The sequence below is a fragment of the Periplaneta americana genome, chromosome 2 (genome assembly GCF_040183065.1).
Source record: "Periplaneta americana isolate PAMFEO1 chromosome 2, P.americana_PAMFEO1_priV1, whole genome shotgun sequence".
Lineage (NCBI taxonomy): Eukaryota > Metazoa > Arthropoda > Insecta > Blattodea > Blattidae > Periplaneta > Periplaneta americana.
The window spans coordinates 164,425,857-164,445,003 of record NC_091118.1 but is presented as its reverse complement, the minus strand read 5'-3'; the positions used below and the strand labels follow the sequence as shown (position 1 = coordinate 164,445,003).

The following is a 19,147-nucleotide window of genomic DNA, read 5'->3' as shown; positions in this document are numbered from 1 at the left end:
CATCGTGCAGAGAACAAAAAGCTACTTTAAATAAAGAATATTTATTGGAATACAGTCAACTTGAAGATAATAAACAGAAGAATGCTATTTCAGTGATCTTATATTGGGAAGCTAGGGAAAAAATGATTAATATCACTATCCCAGATAGCCAGCAGCAACGAATCAACCAACTCTATATCATAAAAAAAACTACTGCACAATTCCCATCAAAAAGACAGAAACTAACTTGAAAAAGATCAATAAAAAACATCGTGATATTACCTGGGAGAGCAGGAGAGATGAGCATTCCATCAGTAGGTCCTTTTCCAGTCAGATTCACAGTTTCTTCGGGACATGGAACTGCTGCCAAAGGTACTGATTTCATATCGAACGGGACATCTGATGGAGATATGGTATATTGATGGAGTGCTCTCTCAAGGCTTGGTATGGAAACCTGCAATACAATATAAAGACATATAGAACAGTGTTACAATAATACACTTTCGAATTGAATAGTGAGAACACATCTGTTTTCATGAACTGAAACCTCACTTAAAAGATTTGCATCATTAGTTTGTTGACAGCACATACAAATCGTTAAAACATATGTATTCTAAGAAAAAGAAGAATAAAGAAAAAAACAGAATCACTTATAGCAAGTCAAGAGAAGTGAGTGGATAGCTTCTGATAAGAACACGTGTCAATGAAGGCTGGAGCTAATTGCTAGTACAACACAGAAGGAATTATGTTAGTGATAAAATATAAAATTATATAATTTAAAGAGAATACTAAAAGATGTAAGAAAAATATCAATTAAAGGTTTGTGAAATGATGACAGTATCCTGTACGGAAGCAAAACTTGGACAATGACAGAAAAAGAAAAGACATAGATTACAGGTGATCAAAATAGCATCTCTAAGATCTCGACTGAAAGTTACAAGTAACAACAAGCTAGAACATGAAGATACAAGAAGCCAATTGACAATATAGGCCATTTGTTATCTCCTGAAACCTATTTGCGTATCAGGAGAAGAAGAAAGAGGACCGAGAAACTACCCTCCCTTGCTACACTTCTACTTGTAGCTAGTGAGCTCACACCCCCACCATAAGGTTTTACTATACGCTACAGCACATGCAACAAATGACTTATAGGCCTACTTAGTTTATAGATGAAATAGACAAATGCACGTAGCAATCACTAGAATACAAAGAATATTTAAAAGTTGAATCTGAAACAGAAGCTTAATATTATAGGCAAAGTAGGATAAGAAACATGTGGTAACTGTGGAAGAGATAATCCGAATAACCAGAGTGACAATGCATATCTGAAGCTACTGCTTGCAGGAAGAAAAAAAAAGGAATAGAAGAAGACTAAGATTACGGTTATAATTGATAAAGAAAGTAAAAATATAAAAATTGTTGTGTTGGAGATGTAATGTCTGTAACAGATCAAAGGACTTGAGAAAAATTCTAGTATCACTAAAAAGGCACCAACCTGTAGTCCCTCTACAATGTAGTGATTGGCTAATGGTTTATCTTGTTTCTCCAGGATGCTGTAATAATATGTGGCCCTGTCTCTGACTTCATCATCAGTGTCCATTTGGCAACGTGCTAACAAAACCTGCATATTTAACAAAAACATTTCATTGAGATCTCACAAAATTTGTGTTAAAATTTAACATTAACCTGTTGTCATTCGTAGATATTTCTTTCTAGTGCCTACATACCTGGATGTTGGGTAGAAGGTCAGGGCACGTTGCACCAAACTGAGCCATAGCAGCCACAGCAGCTGCCCTCACCGGTGCATTCTCAAGGATAACACGATTATAGATGAATCTGATATATCTGAAACAATTCCGGAATTTTAACTCCACAGACAAGGGCTTAAGTAACTGTTCATTAAAATTATTTCTGCGTTTTGCATCCTATTGTTACTCACTAATGAAATTAGACTGAGGTAATTTAAAATGACGAGTCTATGGCTGATTATATTATGAAAGATAAACATTTACATTATCAATATGAAAGTTTACACCACTAAGCAATTCTTGACTCTGGACAGGACATATTTGAGACTTTGGTGGAATTACTTTCAGGATGTTATATCCTTACAAAATACATGTTGCTTCGAGGACTAAAAGAAGTGACTACGAGGCATGTAATCAATAATAATAAAATTCAATAGACATGAAGATTTGATATAATTCCGAGACAGGACATACAATACCACTGAGAAGCATTTTGAGTAAAGTTATGAAAATGATTAGGGATTCAAGACTGTTTAATTAGCTCTTCCCTTCTGATATGAACCCACTGGGAATACAGTGCTCAGAGCTAATTAATCAGTCCCTGGTTCTATTCTACTCCCATTTCCATAATATAATTTTGAAGATGTATTAACACATATTTATAAATTATTTTTTAAAAAACAGAGATCTTTTACTATGGATTAAAAAAAAATAGAATGTTAAACTCTTTTGCTCTTTCCTACGGTCTCATTTTAAGGTATGAACACACTGAAATTATACACAGAAATAAAAACGTGTTTATTCTTACATTAGTTCAAACTAGTGGCACAGAGTGAATAAAAAAAGTTAGGTATATGTATGTAAGTATGTAAAACTGTTGTGCAATGCATTAAATATTGAAAACTTTACCACCACACATTTTGAATGTGTTTTGGTTGCTATTATTTTTTCTTAAATATATTTCTTTACACTGCTGCTCCAAAGCCACTTATATTTGACACATCAAGTTCTGAATTTTGTCGTAGCTTCGCCATTAAGACCTTAAGTGTTGTTATTTCACATTTCAATTTTAATTTCTGCTCAAATATGAGAGAAAATGAATAAAAATAACGGGATACCTCCTACACATCAAAGTTATTACAACATGTCATGCTACTTCATTTATACAGAAAAGATATAATTAGAAAAGCAAATATATGGTACAAATTACAATTCAATGAGTTTAGTCCACACTTTTCAAAAAGAAAGCAAGGATGTCTGTACATCATTGTGAAATTTGTCATATTACCTCGAAGGCTGTTTGGTGCGAGGACCTTCTTTTCCAAGCAAATGAAGAATACGAACAGCAAGGCTTGTATGTTCACAATCTTCAATAAATTCACAAAGATGTGCCAATCCTGCAACATAAGATAAAGATGGTAATGAAGAAACTATTCACTGTATGGAATGGCGAAGGAGAAGGGTTAAAAATGAAAGATTACAGAAGAAAAGATGAAGATTGGAAAGGTAATGTTGATAATGTTGCTGGAAGAAAAGGGAAAGAAAAAGAAGGTAATGCAATTTTTCATTTAATATTCTTTTTAAATCACTCTGACTAATAAGAGATAAGAATAAGGAGATATTACAGATAAAACCTGACATTAAAATGGCAGTGAAAATTTAACTGAAGAAAATATACCCCATAACCACTTTCCACACAACATATCTCATAAAATTTCCTGCAAATCGAATCCTTGCTCCTTTCATGGGAAGCCAACAGCTGATTAAGCTCTGACAGAGTCTAACTTGAAATCTAACTTTTGTCTCTCTGTTGTTAAAAGTATGGTGAGAATTAGGCAATTTCAATGAGTGAGGTTTGTTTTTCTAAGCAACAGATTACAGCCACCACCGTAGCTCTGTCGGCTGAGGCACTGTTTGGGCGTGGGTTTGATTCCCACTTGGGCTGATTACCTGGTTGAATTTTTCTGAGGTTTTCCCCAACCGTAAGGTGAATGTCAGGTAATCTGTGGCGAATCCTAGGTTTCATCTTGCCAAATACTATCTTGCTATCACCAATCCCATCGACACTAAATAGCCTAGTAGTTGATACAAGATTGTTAAATAACCAAGTAAAAAAGAAAAAAACAAAAGCAACATATGACAACTAGGTAGTTTCTTAAACCATAGATGACAGATGCATGAACATCACATCCCATGACTGACTTCTCAGTATCAATCAGAGATATTGGACGACTGAAAAAAAAGTTGTGAAGATCAAAAGCATCTTGAGATTACAAAGAAATAGCACAAATGTACTTTTGTCTCGTATTTGCCTCATGTTTATCTGCAAATCAATTTTTTTAAGTTAACCTTTGTTTTGTATTCTGGATCCTAGTGGTCAGCCATAGGTGTCGCCCATATTTATGGAATAAATAAAATAGATCGCAATATGGTGTACCAATGGAACAAAAAAAGTGAGAAAAATAAAATGAGAATGTAGGTCAGAATTTAAATACTGACAAAAATCTGCTCTTTGTATAACAAATACTTCACAGCTGTCAGGAATCAAACTGAATAAATGAATGAAGGAATGAATGAATTCATTAATTAATTACAGACAGTAACAGGTGTACATGAATGATAACATTAACAGTTATCAAAGAATACAGAGCATGCACCATATCATCTAGATCGTGCATATAGTAAACTTACATAAATGATAAAGTAACGATCTGAAAGTGTGATTTCAAGACTTTTTAGGAACTTGAAGATATTTATTTTCATGACTACAAGAATGAAGAATGTGAAAATATGGCGTCTGTCTACATGCTATTGTCATACATGGAAAGCAGGAAGGTAGAGCTCCTGTATTTCTTTACCTTGCACCATCTTTACCTTGATGGCTGTGCTTCAACTGCAGTTAATAAAGAACTTGAATACAATTCTACACAATAAGGAATATACTGAATAAATAAATTAAACAATATTCCAATAACTTTTTAAATAAAAATATTCTCCAAGGAGTAAAAAAATGGCATTTTTATGTCAATAACCTATATAAAATACCAGTAAGATTATGAATGAAAATAAAAATATTGAACAAATTAATACTTAGCTATCTGAGGGTGTAACTTATCATATGAATGTGAAAAAGATATTCAAGTCAAAATTACAAAATTTCTCAAAATCGTAGGTTAATTAAATAATATTTTGAAACCAATCAAGTAAAACAAACAACCAGATTAAGAGCCTACAACACAGTGGCAGTTCCAAACTTTATATATAAGGGAGTGAAATTTGGGCAATTTCGAAAAGAATAAAAACAGATTAACTACATCAGAAATGAAATTCTTCAGGAAAACACAAAAACACGTGTACCTTAACCAACCATAAAAGAAATGAAGACATAGTAAAAAAATTAGAGATTACACCAATTTGGGAGGGAAAAAAACTGACAATTAAACAAACTAGGCACAACATATCTCAAGACAGACCGAAGACAGATATCCATGCATAATTCTCCATTAGAAGCCAGGGAAAAAAAGCAAACTTGGCAGACTTCCAAAATGACTGTCAGATGAAATTCACTTGGAGATCAAAACAGATCACTAGGTTTCTATTTGTGAAAGGAAATGAAAAGAGGAGGAGAGGAGGAGGAGGCAGAGAACGAGGAAGACGAAGATAATAAGAGTTACATGACATCTATTTCCTTTGTAGAGCAAATCTGAATACATTATATAATAATTACCAGTTTCTTTTGCTTCTGGGTTTTCTTCAATGATGGTAATAATGGTATCTGCAATGGATGCTTTGTACTCTAGTCCTCCTTCATCCCGCAACATAGCAGACAGGAAGTTCATAAGAACACTGTGTTTTCGTGGGAACTTGAGGCACAGTGCGCGGATAGCCTGTAATCACAAAAAAGTAAGTGGAAATGAAGCAGACCAAGAAATGTTGCAAAAGAGTGCGATGTGAGTCTATATACACAGAGTGGAAGTGAAATAATCCTGCATTTTGAAAAGGATGATAGGGTACATTTAAAGGATTAGAAAGCCTATATTACGTTTTGTGATTAAATGCACGGCTAATTAGAAAGTTTAATTGGAAGTTTCAGCAATCTGGCAACATTGTCGCTAAAACAGTCTTCTTTCTTCTCACAATGCAGATGTAAGAGGTCAACGAACTCAGGTCTGTCTCTGTATGTGAGCCTCCCTCTCTCGCTACGATGTTGCAATCGGCTCGCATCATTCAGTGGCTTGAAATTAATGGTTTTAAAATTAAACTTACACGAAAACCCTGAAATACGCCTGAGGGATAAATGATTTTTCCTTAGAATTTCTATCGATATGGATAAAAATCACGATCCTATTCGCAATATTTACCGAATAAGGGGTTGTTAAATATTTGGGAAAAACCTTTTTTTCTGAGAAAATTATGAACTTTTCACCAATATGGTATTACACTTTTTTGTTATATATGTTACTGTTAAAACCCGAAATCCGTCAAACCTAGTTTCAACTAGTAAAAACTAGTTTCAAAAATGCAGTTAGATAGAAAGCGAGTTTTCATAAGATCTAGAATCAATGTCAGATTAGGTTTGGTTTGTTTGGGCTTTTACAAATAAAAACCTAAACAAACCAAACCTAACCTATCATTGATTCTAGATCTTACGAAAACTCACTTTCTATCTACCTACATTTACTTAAACTAGTTTTTACTAGTTAAAACTGGTTTTGAGGGATTTCGGGTTTTAACGGTAACATATACAACATGAACTATTAGCTCTGAAAATCTGCTAGGCTATTTCACTTCCACCCTGTATATGAACATACATGGACGCATGTGAACATAGTCATATAAGAATGTATCCACTGAAGTAATTTGGACTACCGATACCTATAGAGGATTAAATTACCTTTAGATGCAGACTGCACTAAATAAAAATATGGTTGGTTGGTTGCTAATGCTCGGAGTATTGAAGTTCTTCCTTTTGCCTTCTTGCTTTCCAGTATTGTAATGACTGATCTGTAGCTGTTAAATTTCTACAGTAAAATAAAAATACTATAGTGTTTGCATTAAACACTTTCAGTACAAGCATGTGAAGGATACATATTTATTACTCGTAACTTCAATGATGTCAACGATACAATTATTGTAACATGCATAAGTTGATCGAAGTATCAGAAAACAGTAATGATGGTAGATTAATTGGTTCTTTAACCTTCAGATATGGTCAATGAAGACCTTCCTGAATTCTGCTGAATACACAGAAAGTGTCATATTGTCACTGTCAATTGAAGCTCTGTTGCCACACAATGGCAGGAGATTTAAAGTTTGTTCAGCACTTTAAGGTTGTCACCTGTCATCAGTATATTTAAAGTATGAGTATTACAGAATATCTCAGTAATAATTCAACACTTTAAACCCGGTGGTAATACTAGCACACTTGACATTTAAACAGCTCAGAATCTGGCAGTAACTGTAATATGCCTGTATCTGCATGCATATTTAAATTTGCAATTTTTTTTTTTTTTCCGAGAAAACCAACTGCAATATCGATGTGAATTCTTAACCATTCGACACTATTTCATCTAATATTCATTGTAGAAAATTGGTGTTCTAGTGTCAAATGTTGCCACCTCACGAAAACTTTTCGTAGCAAGGGCATTTAAGACCACAGGCACAGGAGTATGCTAGATATTTAAATATCTCTGGACTTTAAGTATTAGCTATAACAGTGGTAATAATTTAATAACACACGAACTGATTGCTAGTACACCTAGTGACTTACAACTCATGTAGTCTGCAAAGGTAATTTCGTTAAATTGTCTCCAAGATCATGTATAATGATGTTATATGTATATGATGATAATGAATTAATTGAACTTTATAACAATTTCTACAGAAAATAAATCCAAATCATACATACCTGAACAACAACTATTTTGAATTCATCACTAATTTCAGAGACAAAGCTAGCAATCTGTTTCATTAATCTGTCTACTGACGATTCAGCTCCTGTCTTCAGTAGAGTTGTTATTGCTAATGTCGCAATTGACCTGTTTGAATCTGTGATTAGATTTTCCAAGTCTAAATTACAGGCTGTTACTGCTGCAGGGTGAGACATGGCAACCTAGAAATAAAGCAGTACGTTTTAATATATGTCACTTAAATCACTATGTACAAAGAAAGAGCAACACACAGAAACAATACTATTTATAAGAAATGTTAATAAAGCATATATGAAATTCTTATTTTCAGGAAAACAAAATGCAAAAAATATATGTAACAAGAATGAAATATTAGTTCAATAGTTACTTTGTGTCCATATTTTACGTAGGTTTGACACTTCTGGAGCAAAAAAAAAAGTAAGTTCTGGATGGCCTAATGATCATTAATTTAATTTTACTTGTTTGCAATTTAGAGCAAAATGGGCCAGCTTGGTGAACTAAATGCACTACGAACTTTGGGTTTCAGACTATATTGTTCTATTCTATTTAACAGTAGTTTCATTCATTCATTTAGTGTTCTCCCCAAGGGCAGGTCTTTCACTGCAAACCCAGCTTTCTCCAATCTCTCCTATTTTCTGCATTTCTCTTCGTTTCCTCATTAACAGTAGTTTAAGCAACAAAAAAGTAATATAACTTATAATTATACTCTTCCACAATTATTTTCAGATGTGTAATATACTAACTACCATACCTTATTCAAAGTTCTAACAGCAGCAAATCTCAGAGTTGGTTTAGGACTGCTGCAAAACAGCTGCAGAACACTAACTGCTGGTGCAAGCTCTCGAGAAGTTGTTCGGCGTAAGTTAACAATTGCATGGGCAGCTTCATAGATCACCATCTCACTTTTATGGCGAAGACAGGATTCAATAAACTCGAACAGTGGAGAGTCTGAAGATCCACCACCTGACGAATCTTCCTCCTCCAATAACTTGCATGCAATTCGAATCTAGCAAGCAAATATATTACATAAAGTTTAACAAAACACTCCCTGAACAAGCTTTTGTCTTTAAATAAACAGTATACTTTATATAAATGTTCTTTCTACAAAGTATTATTTCACCCAATAAAATAGGCTTTTCACAGAGCCATATAAACAAGACCAAATCATTTTCTCTTCAAACTGCCAATGTTGCATTATTTAACACATTATTTTTGGCAAAATGTTTCAACCAACTTAAACATGGTGCATACATGTTTCTCATTTGTTCAGACTAGATCTGTGCTCAAACTAAATACTTGGCGCCAAAACATCCCTCTTGCATAGCATATTTCATCACAGATACCTTTAATGATGATACTTTTGGGATTTTTATGGTGCAATAGTTTCTGCAATGAATATGGATGTGCTATAAAAAATGGTAGAACTGTGCCAGAAAAAACTGAAGTGTCCCGCGAAAACCTGACCCAATATCTATACACATCTTCCACTTAATTCTTGCCAGGATTCGATTTCTTTTCCGAAAAAAATCTCTCTAGTTTTTTAATCACAATGACTTGCAAAGCTTTTATGGAGGGATAAAATAAGTTTAATATCAATAATATACAATTGTACTTAAAAGGATCTTACTTGTGATCTAGAATTTTATAGATAGTTTCCAGCAAAATGACTGCATCTGCCTTAATGCATGTATACTGGGTGTTCATTTCAAAGTGTGTCATGACGTCACTGTTGTGAGTCTGCGATTTGAAGCAAGTTTCAGCTTTTATGTTAGAGAAGTTGCCTATTAATCAAGGCATTCAATCTGAACTTGGGAACGTATACGGTATAATTTGAACGTCGTAGCAACAGATGGCGATCTGTACGGTCTGTGTGCTACCATAACCTCTTTCGAACTGTGTTTTGCGCAGCCAAGTCGTACACAGGGTATTTGTTATCGGTTGCGTATGGCAACATTCCACAATACAAATCAAATGCTCCGTGTCCATATTGACCGTCGAAGTTACTGTCAACAAATACGTAAGAAATCGTCTTAACCCTCTCCCCATATCCTGACAGTAAGAAAAAAACTCACCTCAATACATATTTCCAAACAGTTCACATTCCTGCCACTATCGGTGTTGCCGTACATATCAGTAAGTACTCTTCAGAATGAACGCCGTACTTGCTATGCAACTTCTCTGACACATAGGTAATACACCTCTGCGGAAGTGTAGGAAGATTGAATTCTCTAGGCTCATCGACTAGCCATATGACGGCATACAGTGAGCCATGACACACTTTGAACTGAACACCCAGTATATAGCTTATAACTAATAATATCAACTGCATTAGGTGAAGTTTACATTTCTCCAACGATACTGTAATTTCTTAACATTTATTATAAATAGACATAGAATTTATTTGCAAATGCATGATTTGTTTCCTCTTAACATGATATGCAAAGTGGAACCGAACTATGTTTCACATTGTTCTAATCCAAATGTGAAGTTTTATAGTGTAACTTATATATATCTGCATATTTCGTCTGTTGTGGCATATTACAGGAAAATAGGCTTAAACATGATATATATTACGTCATCAATTGGCCATGTACTGTCTGGGTTAGCTTAGAAGCGAGCTATCAGCATGGATGTACTCGTATGTTTCCTGTATTAATTTGAATTTATATTAAACAAGCAATACATTTTATTAGTTTTAATGGCATATTTAAATGTATATTTCTTCGATTGCAAATGTATGTTTACATGTATATTTTAGCTATATCTGGTGTGTATAAAAATCTTATGTCTAATTATAAACATGTATTCAAAGTTAAAACATATTAAAATACCTACTAAATAAATAAGAATTGTTTACAGTTGAATGACACACCTCATTTCCCACAAAAAAAAAAAAAAAAAAAAAAAAAAAAAAAAAAAAAAAAGTAATTGTGGATTTAATTTAAAACATAAGCACAAAGTTACAAATATCTAAATATTAAAATGTTCATTACACAATCATGCTTACCAGCATGCAGACAGCATATGGAGATTTCAGAGACATCCTAGTCAGCTTGGCAACCAACTTATTGACAGCCAGACGATCTGACTTACGAATGTGGTACAGCACTCCAAGCGCGTGATACTGAACCATTACACTGTGCAGGAAAAAAATATGAATATCAATGAGTTGCGAAAGGTAAAAGTGTACTAAAAGTAGAACTCCCATGCTTCAGTTTGCTTTATTCCCAAGAATATTGATATTCGTTTCATAGACACTGCCCAGGTTGCTGAATTATTGAGATTAAATGAAAAGTAGCGTTTTTTCTATCTAGACTGACCCTGCACTCTTACAAACTGTAGTCCATTGATTTACTGTTTGACCTATTGTGACTCATTAAATTGCAAAGGATATTCCCAAATTAAATTTTTCATCAAAACAAAAACCATATTTGACATTAAAATGTCCACTTCACACGCTCTATTCTTCTCCATATCCACATTTCAAATCCTTCTATTCGTTGAGACGTGGTGTGGCCTATTAAATATTTATTAATATTAACTCAAGGATCATGAAATAATTTTTCACTCACCTCAGTCCCTCCTGGTCAGAAAATGTCAACTGAATGTCTGATCTACAACTGGGTCAGATTCAGTAGCATTGCCTTGTGTGAGAGGAAACAGAAATCAGATTTATCTTCTCAAGTAGCCTAGTTACAAAGACAAGTTTACTACGTACCTGTCAGAGTTGACAGCTTCTTGTGCCTCATTCACCCAGCGTTTCACAACATCTCCTGCAATCTTAGTGAGATGTAAACTGCTAACCAAAGCAGCACTGCTTACTGCAGAGTTTCGATCCACAATTGCTTGTTTCATATATCTCTCAATGGCTTGAAGCATTGTTACCTACAAATAATTTCAATATTTCTGAATAAAAAAAGAAATTAAATATATTATGAATACACTAACATTAGGTTTATATGCGAAGGAAATTTTTATGCACGACTTTGCTCTATTTTTCCTTTATTTGTTTGTTCCAGGCACTGCCTAAAGTGGACTTAGACAAATTTTATGCTACAGGAGAGCAGTCATTTTTTTGTATCTAAGGCTGTACATGTTATTCTATAAACTAGAAAAACGTATTTAATTTATATTGATTTATTTATTGACGTAGTTGTAGTTAATTACTGACTGCGACAAAAAACTTTCTAATATGGCTTTAAATTTATTTTAATAATAATAATAATAATAATAATAATAATAATAATAATAATAATAATAATAACAATAATAATAATAATAATAATAATAATAATAATAATAATAATAATAATAATAATACTTACTTAATAGCTTTTAAGGAACCCGGAGGTTCATTGCCACCCTCACATAAGCCTGCCATTGGTCCCTATCCTGAGCAAGATTAATCCAATCTCTACCATCATATCCCACCTCCCTCAAATCCATTTTAATATTATCTTCCCACCTACGTCTCGGGCTCCCCAAAGGTCTTTTTGCCTCCGGCCTTCCAACTAACACTCTATATGCATTTTTGGATTCGCCCATACATGCTACATGTCCTGTCCCTCTCAAATGTCTGGATTTTATGTTCCTAATTATGCCAGGTGAAGAATACAATGCATGCAGCTCTGCGTTGTGTAACTTTCTCCATTCTCCTGTAACTTCATCCCTCAATAATAATAATAATAATAATAATAATAATAATAATAAACAACAGACCTTATACACAATGATCAGTTATTCAGTTATTCTTCGGAACAGAATGTGTGTAGTAAATGTTTTTTGTTAACTGCACCATTTAACATGGTATCTATCACAGTTTTTTTCCACATTAATGATATACCTGTCTTCATTTGGATTTGTAGCTCTTGGACAACCCGAACCTGGTCTTCTGGTATATTCTAGGGTCTCTCTATACCGTTTTATGGCATCATGGGTTGTGCTTCTAGCCATATTCATAACATTTGCAATGTAACGTACACTGCATCCATCATCGTAAAGGGCTACAGCTCAAGCCACATCTTCAGGTCGCATCTTGTTTTAAGACAAATGTTACAACCCCACTTAAACTCAGAAAATTTAAAAATAAAGAAATAACGAATGATAACGATAATGAAGCACAAAATCGTTGAGACAAAATTGTTATAGCTGAGACTCCGAAAGCAAAATTGGAATATTTGGTTGTAATGGCTTGTTTATAAAACAAAAAACAATCAACAATGTATACACGTCTCCATAACAACAGATGGCTACCATAATATTGTATGAGAAGATAATGTTTTGCAAAATACCAGCAAATATTAAAGTGTCCGGTTTTTTTTTGTCCCTGAGTGTATTTGTGCTGGTTTATTTCTCCAACTTTCATCTTTCCTCCTCTAGGCTTCATTTATTCATTCCTAGTTTTCTGCCCAAGGGCAAGATTCTTCGCTGCAAACCCTGCATTCTCCAATCTTCCTCTTCCTCTTCATATTACCCATTATGTTAATGTTGTCTCTCATCTACCCCAAACTCTTCTTTCCTCATTCATCCACCACTCCTTCCAGTGCAGCCTGCAATAGACAATTCCATTTTAGCCAGTGATTCAGCCAATTTATTCTTCTCTTCCTGATAATTTTCAGCATTATTCTTTCTTCTCCCACTTTCTAGCACAGTTTCATTTCCTATTCTGTCTGTCCATTTCACACACTCCATTTTTCTCCATATTCACATTTAAAATTCTTCCAACATTTTTTCCCTACACTTCGTCGTAACATCCATGTTTCTGCTCCATACAATGCCACACAAAGCTCTTCACTAGTCTCTTCCTTAATTCTTTTTCCAGAGGCAAAGATCCGCAGAAGATGCTTCTTTTTCTATTAAAAGCTTTCTTTGCCATTGCATCCTCCTCTTTACTTCCTGATAGTAGCTCATGTTACTTACAGGACATTCCAAGTGTTGAAAGCTGTCCACGTGTTCTGCATCATTTCGAATTCGCATGTTTACCTTCTTTATTTTTCTTCCGATAATCATAGTTGCATTTATCTTCATTCCATACTGCTCACAGCTATCATTTAGCTGCAGTAGCATATCTCTTAGTATCCTCTTCTGCCAACAATGCAGCATCATCAGCACTTTAGTCATCTTTCTCCTATTTTGACCCTTCCCATGTTCTGAAAATAGTTCTTCACTAAAGCTAGGCTTCATTATGTCTTTAAATGTGGAAGAATTGAACAATTACGTATTATTTCAGTTGAGTTCGGAATATTAAGCAATGTAGCTTGTCTACTTTTTAAATATTTCGTTGTTCTAATGGTAAGTTTTGGAAAGGTTTGTGTACAGTTATATCTATATATTAATTTGTTGTTTTTTTATATTTTTATTGGGACCAGCCTCATGGTCTAGTGGTCAGAGCTTCTGGCTATGGTTCATGAGGTCCCGGGTTCGATTCCCGGTTAGAGCACAGGAATTTTTCCTTGAAGGGGATTATTCCTGTGTTCGTCCATGGTCTGGAATTTAGGTTAAGGTTAGATTTAAGACCTCTCCTGGCACCACATTATCATAATCATCCTATCACATCATCGGGGTAATGTAACTCCGCCTTCCAGGCGCCCCAACCTCAGAAGTGGGTTACAACTAAGCCATTGCCAGGAGAGAAGACCAGAAATGTCGAAAAGACAACCTGATGGCATTGGATAAAAAAAAAACATTAATGATATAGATATAGATATATTTATATATAATAATATTATTATTATTATTATTATTATTATATCTGGCACATAAAACCAGTGGAATTCGAGGACAAAGTTACAAGTCACGAGTTGTTCCATCATTCTGTGGTGGTCACGGTAACTCCATATGGTACTTTTATATATTTCTCAGTTGTGCCTCAACTAGCCATGTGTGTGTGTGTGTGTGTGTGTGTGTGTGAGATAGAGAAAGAGAGAATGCATGCCTGCTTGTACTCACATCAGTAATGCTGCAAAGAGCTCGAATGGCAGCAGCTCTGTACAGATCCTCTTTCCCAGTCATATCTTTCGTCAAACTTGATGTTACAATAATCACATCTTCTGCAATGGTTGACAACTCCTTAATACCGAGATACACCATGCGGCGAAGAATAACATCTCTTGATTGGAAGAGTTTCGTCATTGCAAAGAATGCTTCAGTTGCTTCAGTAGTACCAAGCTGTTCACCCTGAAATATAGGAAACACTCCACTTAAATATTACATGTGCCTTCAGCCACATATTTCAAAACTTCAGTTATCCTCTTATGTTACTAGTAAGTGTTGGTTGGGATGCCTTGTTCTATCCATATCTTTTAAAGCAATAGTATAAATAATGCAATACACACATCACTTATGAGAATTGGAAACTTGTCAATACAATACAATTTGTAAGTGCAGAATGTGGATTTTTTTTATATTCTCATTACTATAAGTATCAAAAAAAAGTATAGAATGTCCAGATGAAAGGTTTTCAAATAGGCTATAACCAACATAAAGAAAGTCTTCTGTAGTCCTCAGTTTGTTAACCTAGTACCAGATGCTTTTCTGTGTTGGAGGTCTACACCACATTGCATTCTAAAATGATGCTGAACAGATGTAACACAGCTAGCCTTAATAGGCATGCAACCTTCTCTGTGGTCTTGACAGTGTTTACTGAGCTCAGCGAAGGTTACTACATTTTGAATCTTGAAGGTTACTAGCTGGTGCATGTGCTTGAATGGGGTATGGACAAAAACTTTCGAGATATTCTCATTGTGATAGCATAAACTCTGCATATAATAAAAGTATTCCGAAATATATATATTTTTTTATTCTGGATACTTTTCATCTGGACACAAAATAATGGGATGCTACAAAAACCAAATTTCAAGTTTCCAAACAAATACACGTTTTCAGTATCTCTCACATTGAAAAAGTGGTTCTGGTCATGCTGGTTGTCTGTATAGAGTTAGGGTGTCCATTCATCCCATTTCTTGGCAAAATGTTCCGCAGTCCAGTTTTTTTTTTTTTTTGGGTGATGCTCAAATATCCGACTTTTTTTGTTATGATGCTTTGTCAATGTATTTTACACAACGTGATGTTTTGGTTTATAGTTTACTGTGTAATTAAGGGTAAAATGGAAGACAGTGTTGAAATAAAAAATCAATGTGCTTATGAAAATTAGTTTAAATGTCTGTCTATTTTAATAATAAAGATATTGACATTGAAAATATTGTTTTGTTTTTTTAGTTGGTTATTTAATGATGCTGTATCAACTACTAGGTTGTTTAGCGTTGATGGGATTGGTGATAGCGAGATAACAATTGGTGAGATTAGACTGAGGATTCACCATAGATTACCTGACACTTGCCTTACAGCTGGGGAAACCTCGGAAAAAACTCAACCAGGTAACTAATCAGCCCAAGCGGAAATCGAACCTATATCCAAGAGCAACTCTGGATCAGCATGCAAATGTGCCTCAGCCGACTGAGCTAAGCCACTGGCGAAAATGTTGTTTATTTGGTACGATTTTATCTGGCAATAAAAAATTTAAAAAGAAATTAAACCTCTGGATCAAATACGTAAATCAGAAGTGTGGCAACAAAGATACATCTATGTCTGAAAAATAAGTAGGCCTAGGTAAAAAAAGTCTTATTAGCTAGTTCTGAAGATGACCTACAATGATCAGTCCATAATTTAAAATTAATTGCTGACAAGTTTTACATGGAAATCTCCACTGATAAAACTAAAATAATGGCCTTCTTTGGCAAAGAATCAGTACCAAGTAAGATCTGTGTAAATGATAAAATTTTAGGAAGAGTTAATGAATTCAATTATCTTAGCTTTAAAATATCATTTTTAGGAGATTCAGATATTTCTGCAAAAATTTTAAAATTTAATAATGCCATGGGCATCATTAACAGTGTAATGTTCAAAAATATATCTGCTGCTGTCTATACAAAACCCTAGCAAGACTAATCGGACTTTGTTATGGCAGTGAAGCTTGGACTTCAAGAAAAAATTATGAAAATAGAATTATACTGCTCGTGAAATAAAATTCATGTGCCAAACAGCTGGCTATATCAAATGGGATCACAAAAGAAATGAAGACATTCTACAAGAACTCGAATGGAATCAGTACAGACTGTAGTACAGTACATACACTGATACCAAGATAAATGGCACCATCATATCAAGTAGTATATGTCTAAAAGAAGAATCCCTTGAGCAGTCTTAAATTACAGATCAGCAGGAGACGCTCTGTGAAGAGATGGAAGAATTTTTTTTTTCTTGTAGATCAGAACAGTTCTTTTTAGAACCATTATCATACTATCCCATCATCTCCTGGCTTAGTTGCCTCATGAGCGATGCCTTATTGGTGGCACTTATTAGGTTCAAACCTGTCTTCGGACAGTTGACTAAACAACAACCACTTAGGAAGATGATTATTATTTTGTATTATATTCAAAAAACGATGGAGTCCGGTGCTCCATGAATCAGCGAGTTACGACAAGGCCACCGGCAGCAAGTATACTTTTATTTCTAGTAATGCCATAACTGCTTCCTGCTTTCCTACGTCAATATTTTATGTCCCAGCCACTATAGGAACTTGATAAACTACCATGGGTTTATAGTATTGATTAGTAAAAATTGATATGATCACTGGGAGAGCTGTATGCCCACCCAACCCGCCCTAAATGCGTACCTGACTTGTATACGAAAATCGTTGTGTGTGAATGAAGAATACGACCATCTTTCGTTGATGTAACAGTGGGCTTCAGTGTCACCAACATAGTAATAATATTATACACCTAACCTACCCTAACCTCTCTCATAATACTATACACCTAATCAAACCTAAACTAACCTGTCACATAATACACACCTAATCAAACATAATCTGTCACACCTGTAGTAACATTCCTCACGTTTAGTATCATTTCATTTGCATGTATTGCTAACCCTGCTACTCGTGTCGGTAGCCATCTAGTGGAAGTGGATCGTAATGCCAGGAAGAAAATATCACGACTTTCATAATAATTACATTTAGTTCGTTCAGTGAATGTTTTGTGATATATTAAAAGTGTTAATGTAATGATAATTCCATATACTAGTACAATAAGAATGGGGAAAAAACTTAAAGAACAGATCGTAGAAGCTCCGCCCACCATCCCCTCCACTTTTCCTCTACTAGTTCACCAGACACGGGAAAGAATGACAGTAGGGGTTTGGGTGGGGTGACACCTAGCGAACAAAAGTGGAACTGAAAGTACCATCTACTAAACAAAATTAGAACTCTGTCCTGTCTCTCTGCCTACTTCACTCCACTCTCTCTCATGCTTTTCCAGGCACCACCTCTCTTTTTTCCTTATTTCTTTCACTCACGCTAGAACTCATTCTGCCGAACTTGCCAACAAAATGCACGCAGACTGTTCATAATGCGCTTTAGACCACTCGGCTACCAGATGATTTGCTGGAAGAGGGGGAAAATGAATCTACTTATGTTTAATGGGGACTAACATAATGTATTTTAGAAATTTAATGTGTCCCCAAATCAACCTCTCAGTCACGTGGCAGGTCCTGATTAAAGGGAATGAGGCTTTGGTGACTAATGTGTGTGGAATACAATCGAAGTGTGGGTCTCCAACAGTGTTACGTCCACAAGTGAGTGTTGTGTTATGCCAAATACGTGTCGAATGCACATTTGGCTTCCCACACATTTTATTTTGGTTTGTTGTATGTTGTGCCAAATGCACATTTCAGTATGGCTGGATAGGGAATGAGCCACCAGAGCGGGGATAGACAGTAGACAGAAAGAGGAGCTGTCGTGCAGCTAGAGTGGGGATAACTTCCCCTACTGCAGATCTGTTCTCTAAGATTTAGTTTAGAATTGAACTGTGTTGTGGCTGTGATAAAAGTATTGAAAATTGGTTTATAGAGCCACATTGGCAGTGATAAAAGTGTGCAATAGTCGTTCAATGGCCAGAGGATACTCTACCTTGTCCCATAACAATACATATCCACTCTACCCCATAATCATTTCATTTTCATTTTATTGGGTTATTTTACGACGCTGTATCAACATCTAGGTTATTTATCATCTGAATGATATGAAGGTGATAATGCCGGTGAAATGAGTCCGGGGTCCAGCACCGAAAGTTACCCAGCATCTGCTCGTATTGGGTTGAGGGAAAACCCCGGAAAAAACCTCAACCAGGTAACTTGCCCCGACCAGGATTCGAACCCGGGCCACCTGGTTTCGCGGCCAGATGCGCTGACCGTTACTCCACAGGTGTGGACACCCCATTATCTCCTGGCCTAGTTATTACATAAGTGGTGCCATGTTTGTATCACTTGTGGGGTTCTGACCTGTCTTTGGACAGTTGCCTAAACAACAACAAACAACATAGCCAAACTTGTATACAGGTAAACACCACTTTACCCGTGAAAGTAACATGCCGAGGTTTTTGACATCATTAGAGAGGATTTGCTAAGTGACAAGACGAGGTCTGTGACAAGTAG

General features: G+C 35.2%; 1 protein-coding gene across 2 annotated transcripts in view; it reads right to left on the bottom strand.

Moving 5' to 3' along the window:
• The window catches only part of gammaCOP (coat protein (coatomer) gamma), a 30,504-nt gene that overhangs the window by 10,334 nt on the left and 1,023 nt on the right, over positions 1-19,147 (bottom strand). For both annotated transcript variants that reach the window (XM_069818782.1, XM_069818783.1), the window contains exons 3-12: positions 14,606-14,833; positions 11,376-11,542; positions 10,665-10,794; positions 8,409-8,663; positions 7,636-7,839; positions 5,455-5,614; positions 3,016-3,124; positions 1,707-1,824; positions 1,475-1,600; positions 262-433 (exon numbers count right to left, since the gene is read on the bottom strand). In XM_069818782.1, coding sequence (XP_069674883.1) covers positions 262-433; positions 1,475-1,600; positions 1,707-1,824; positions 3,016-3,124; positions 5,455-5,614; positions 7,636-7,839; positions 8,409-8,663; positions 10,665-10,794; positions 11,376-11,542; positions 14,606-14,833 — 1,669 coding nt within the window. The remainder of the gene's footprint in view (positions 1-261; positions 434-1,474; positions 1,601-1,706; positions 1,825-3,015; positions 3,125-5,454; positions 5,615-7,635; positions 7,840-8,408; positions 8,664-10,664; positions 10,795-11,375; positions 11,543-14,605; positions 14,834-19,147) is intronic.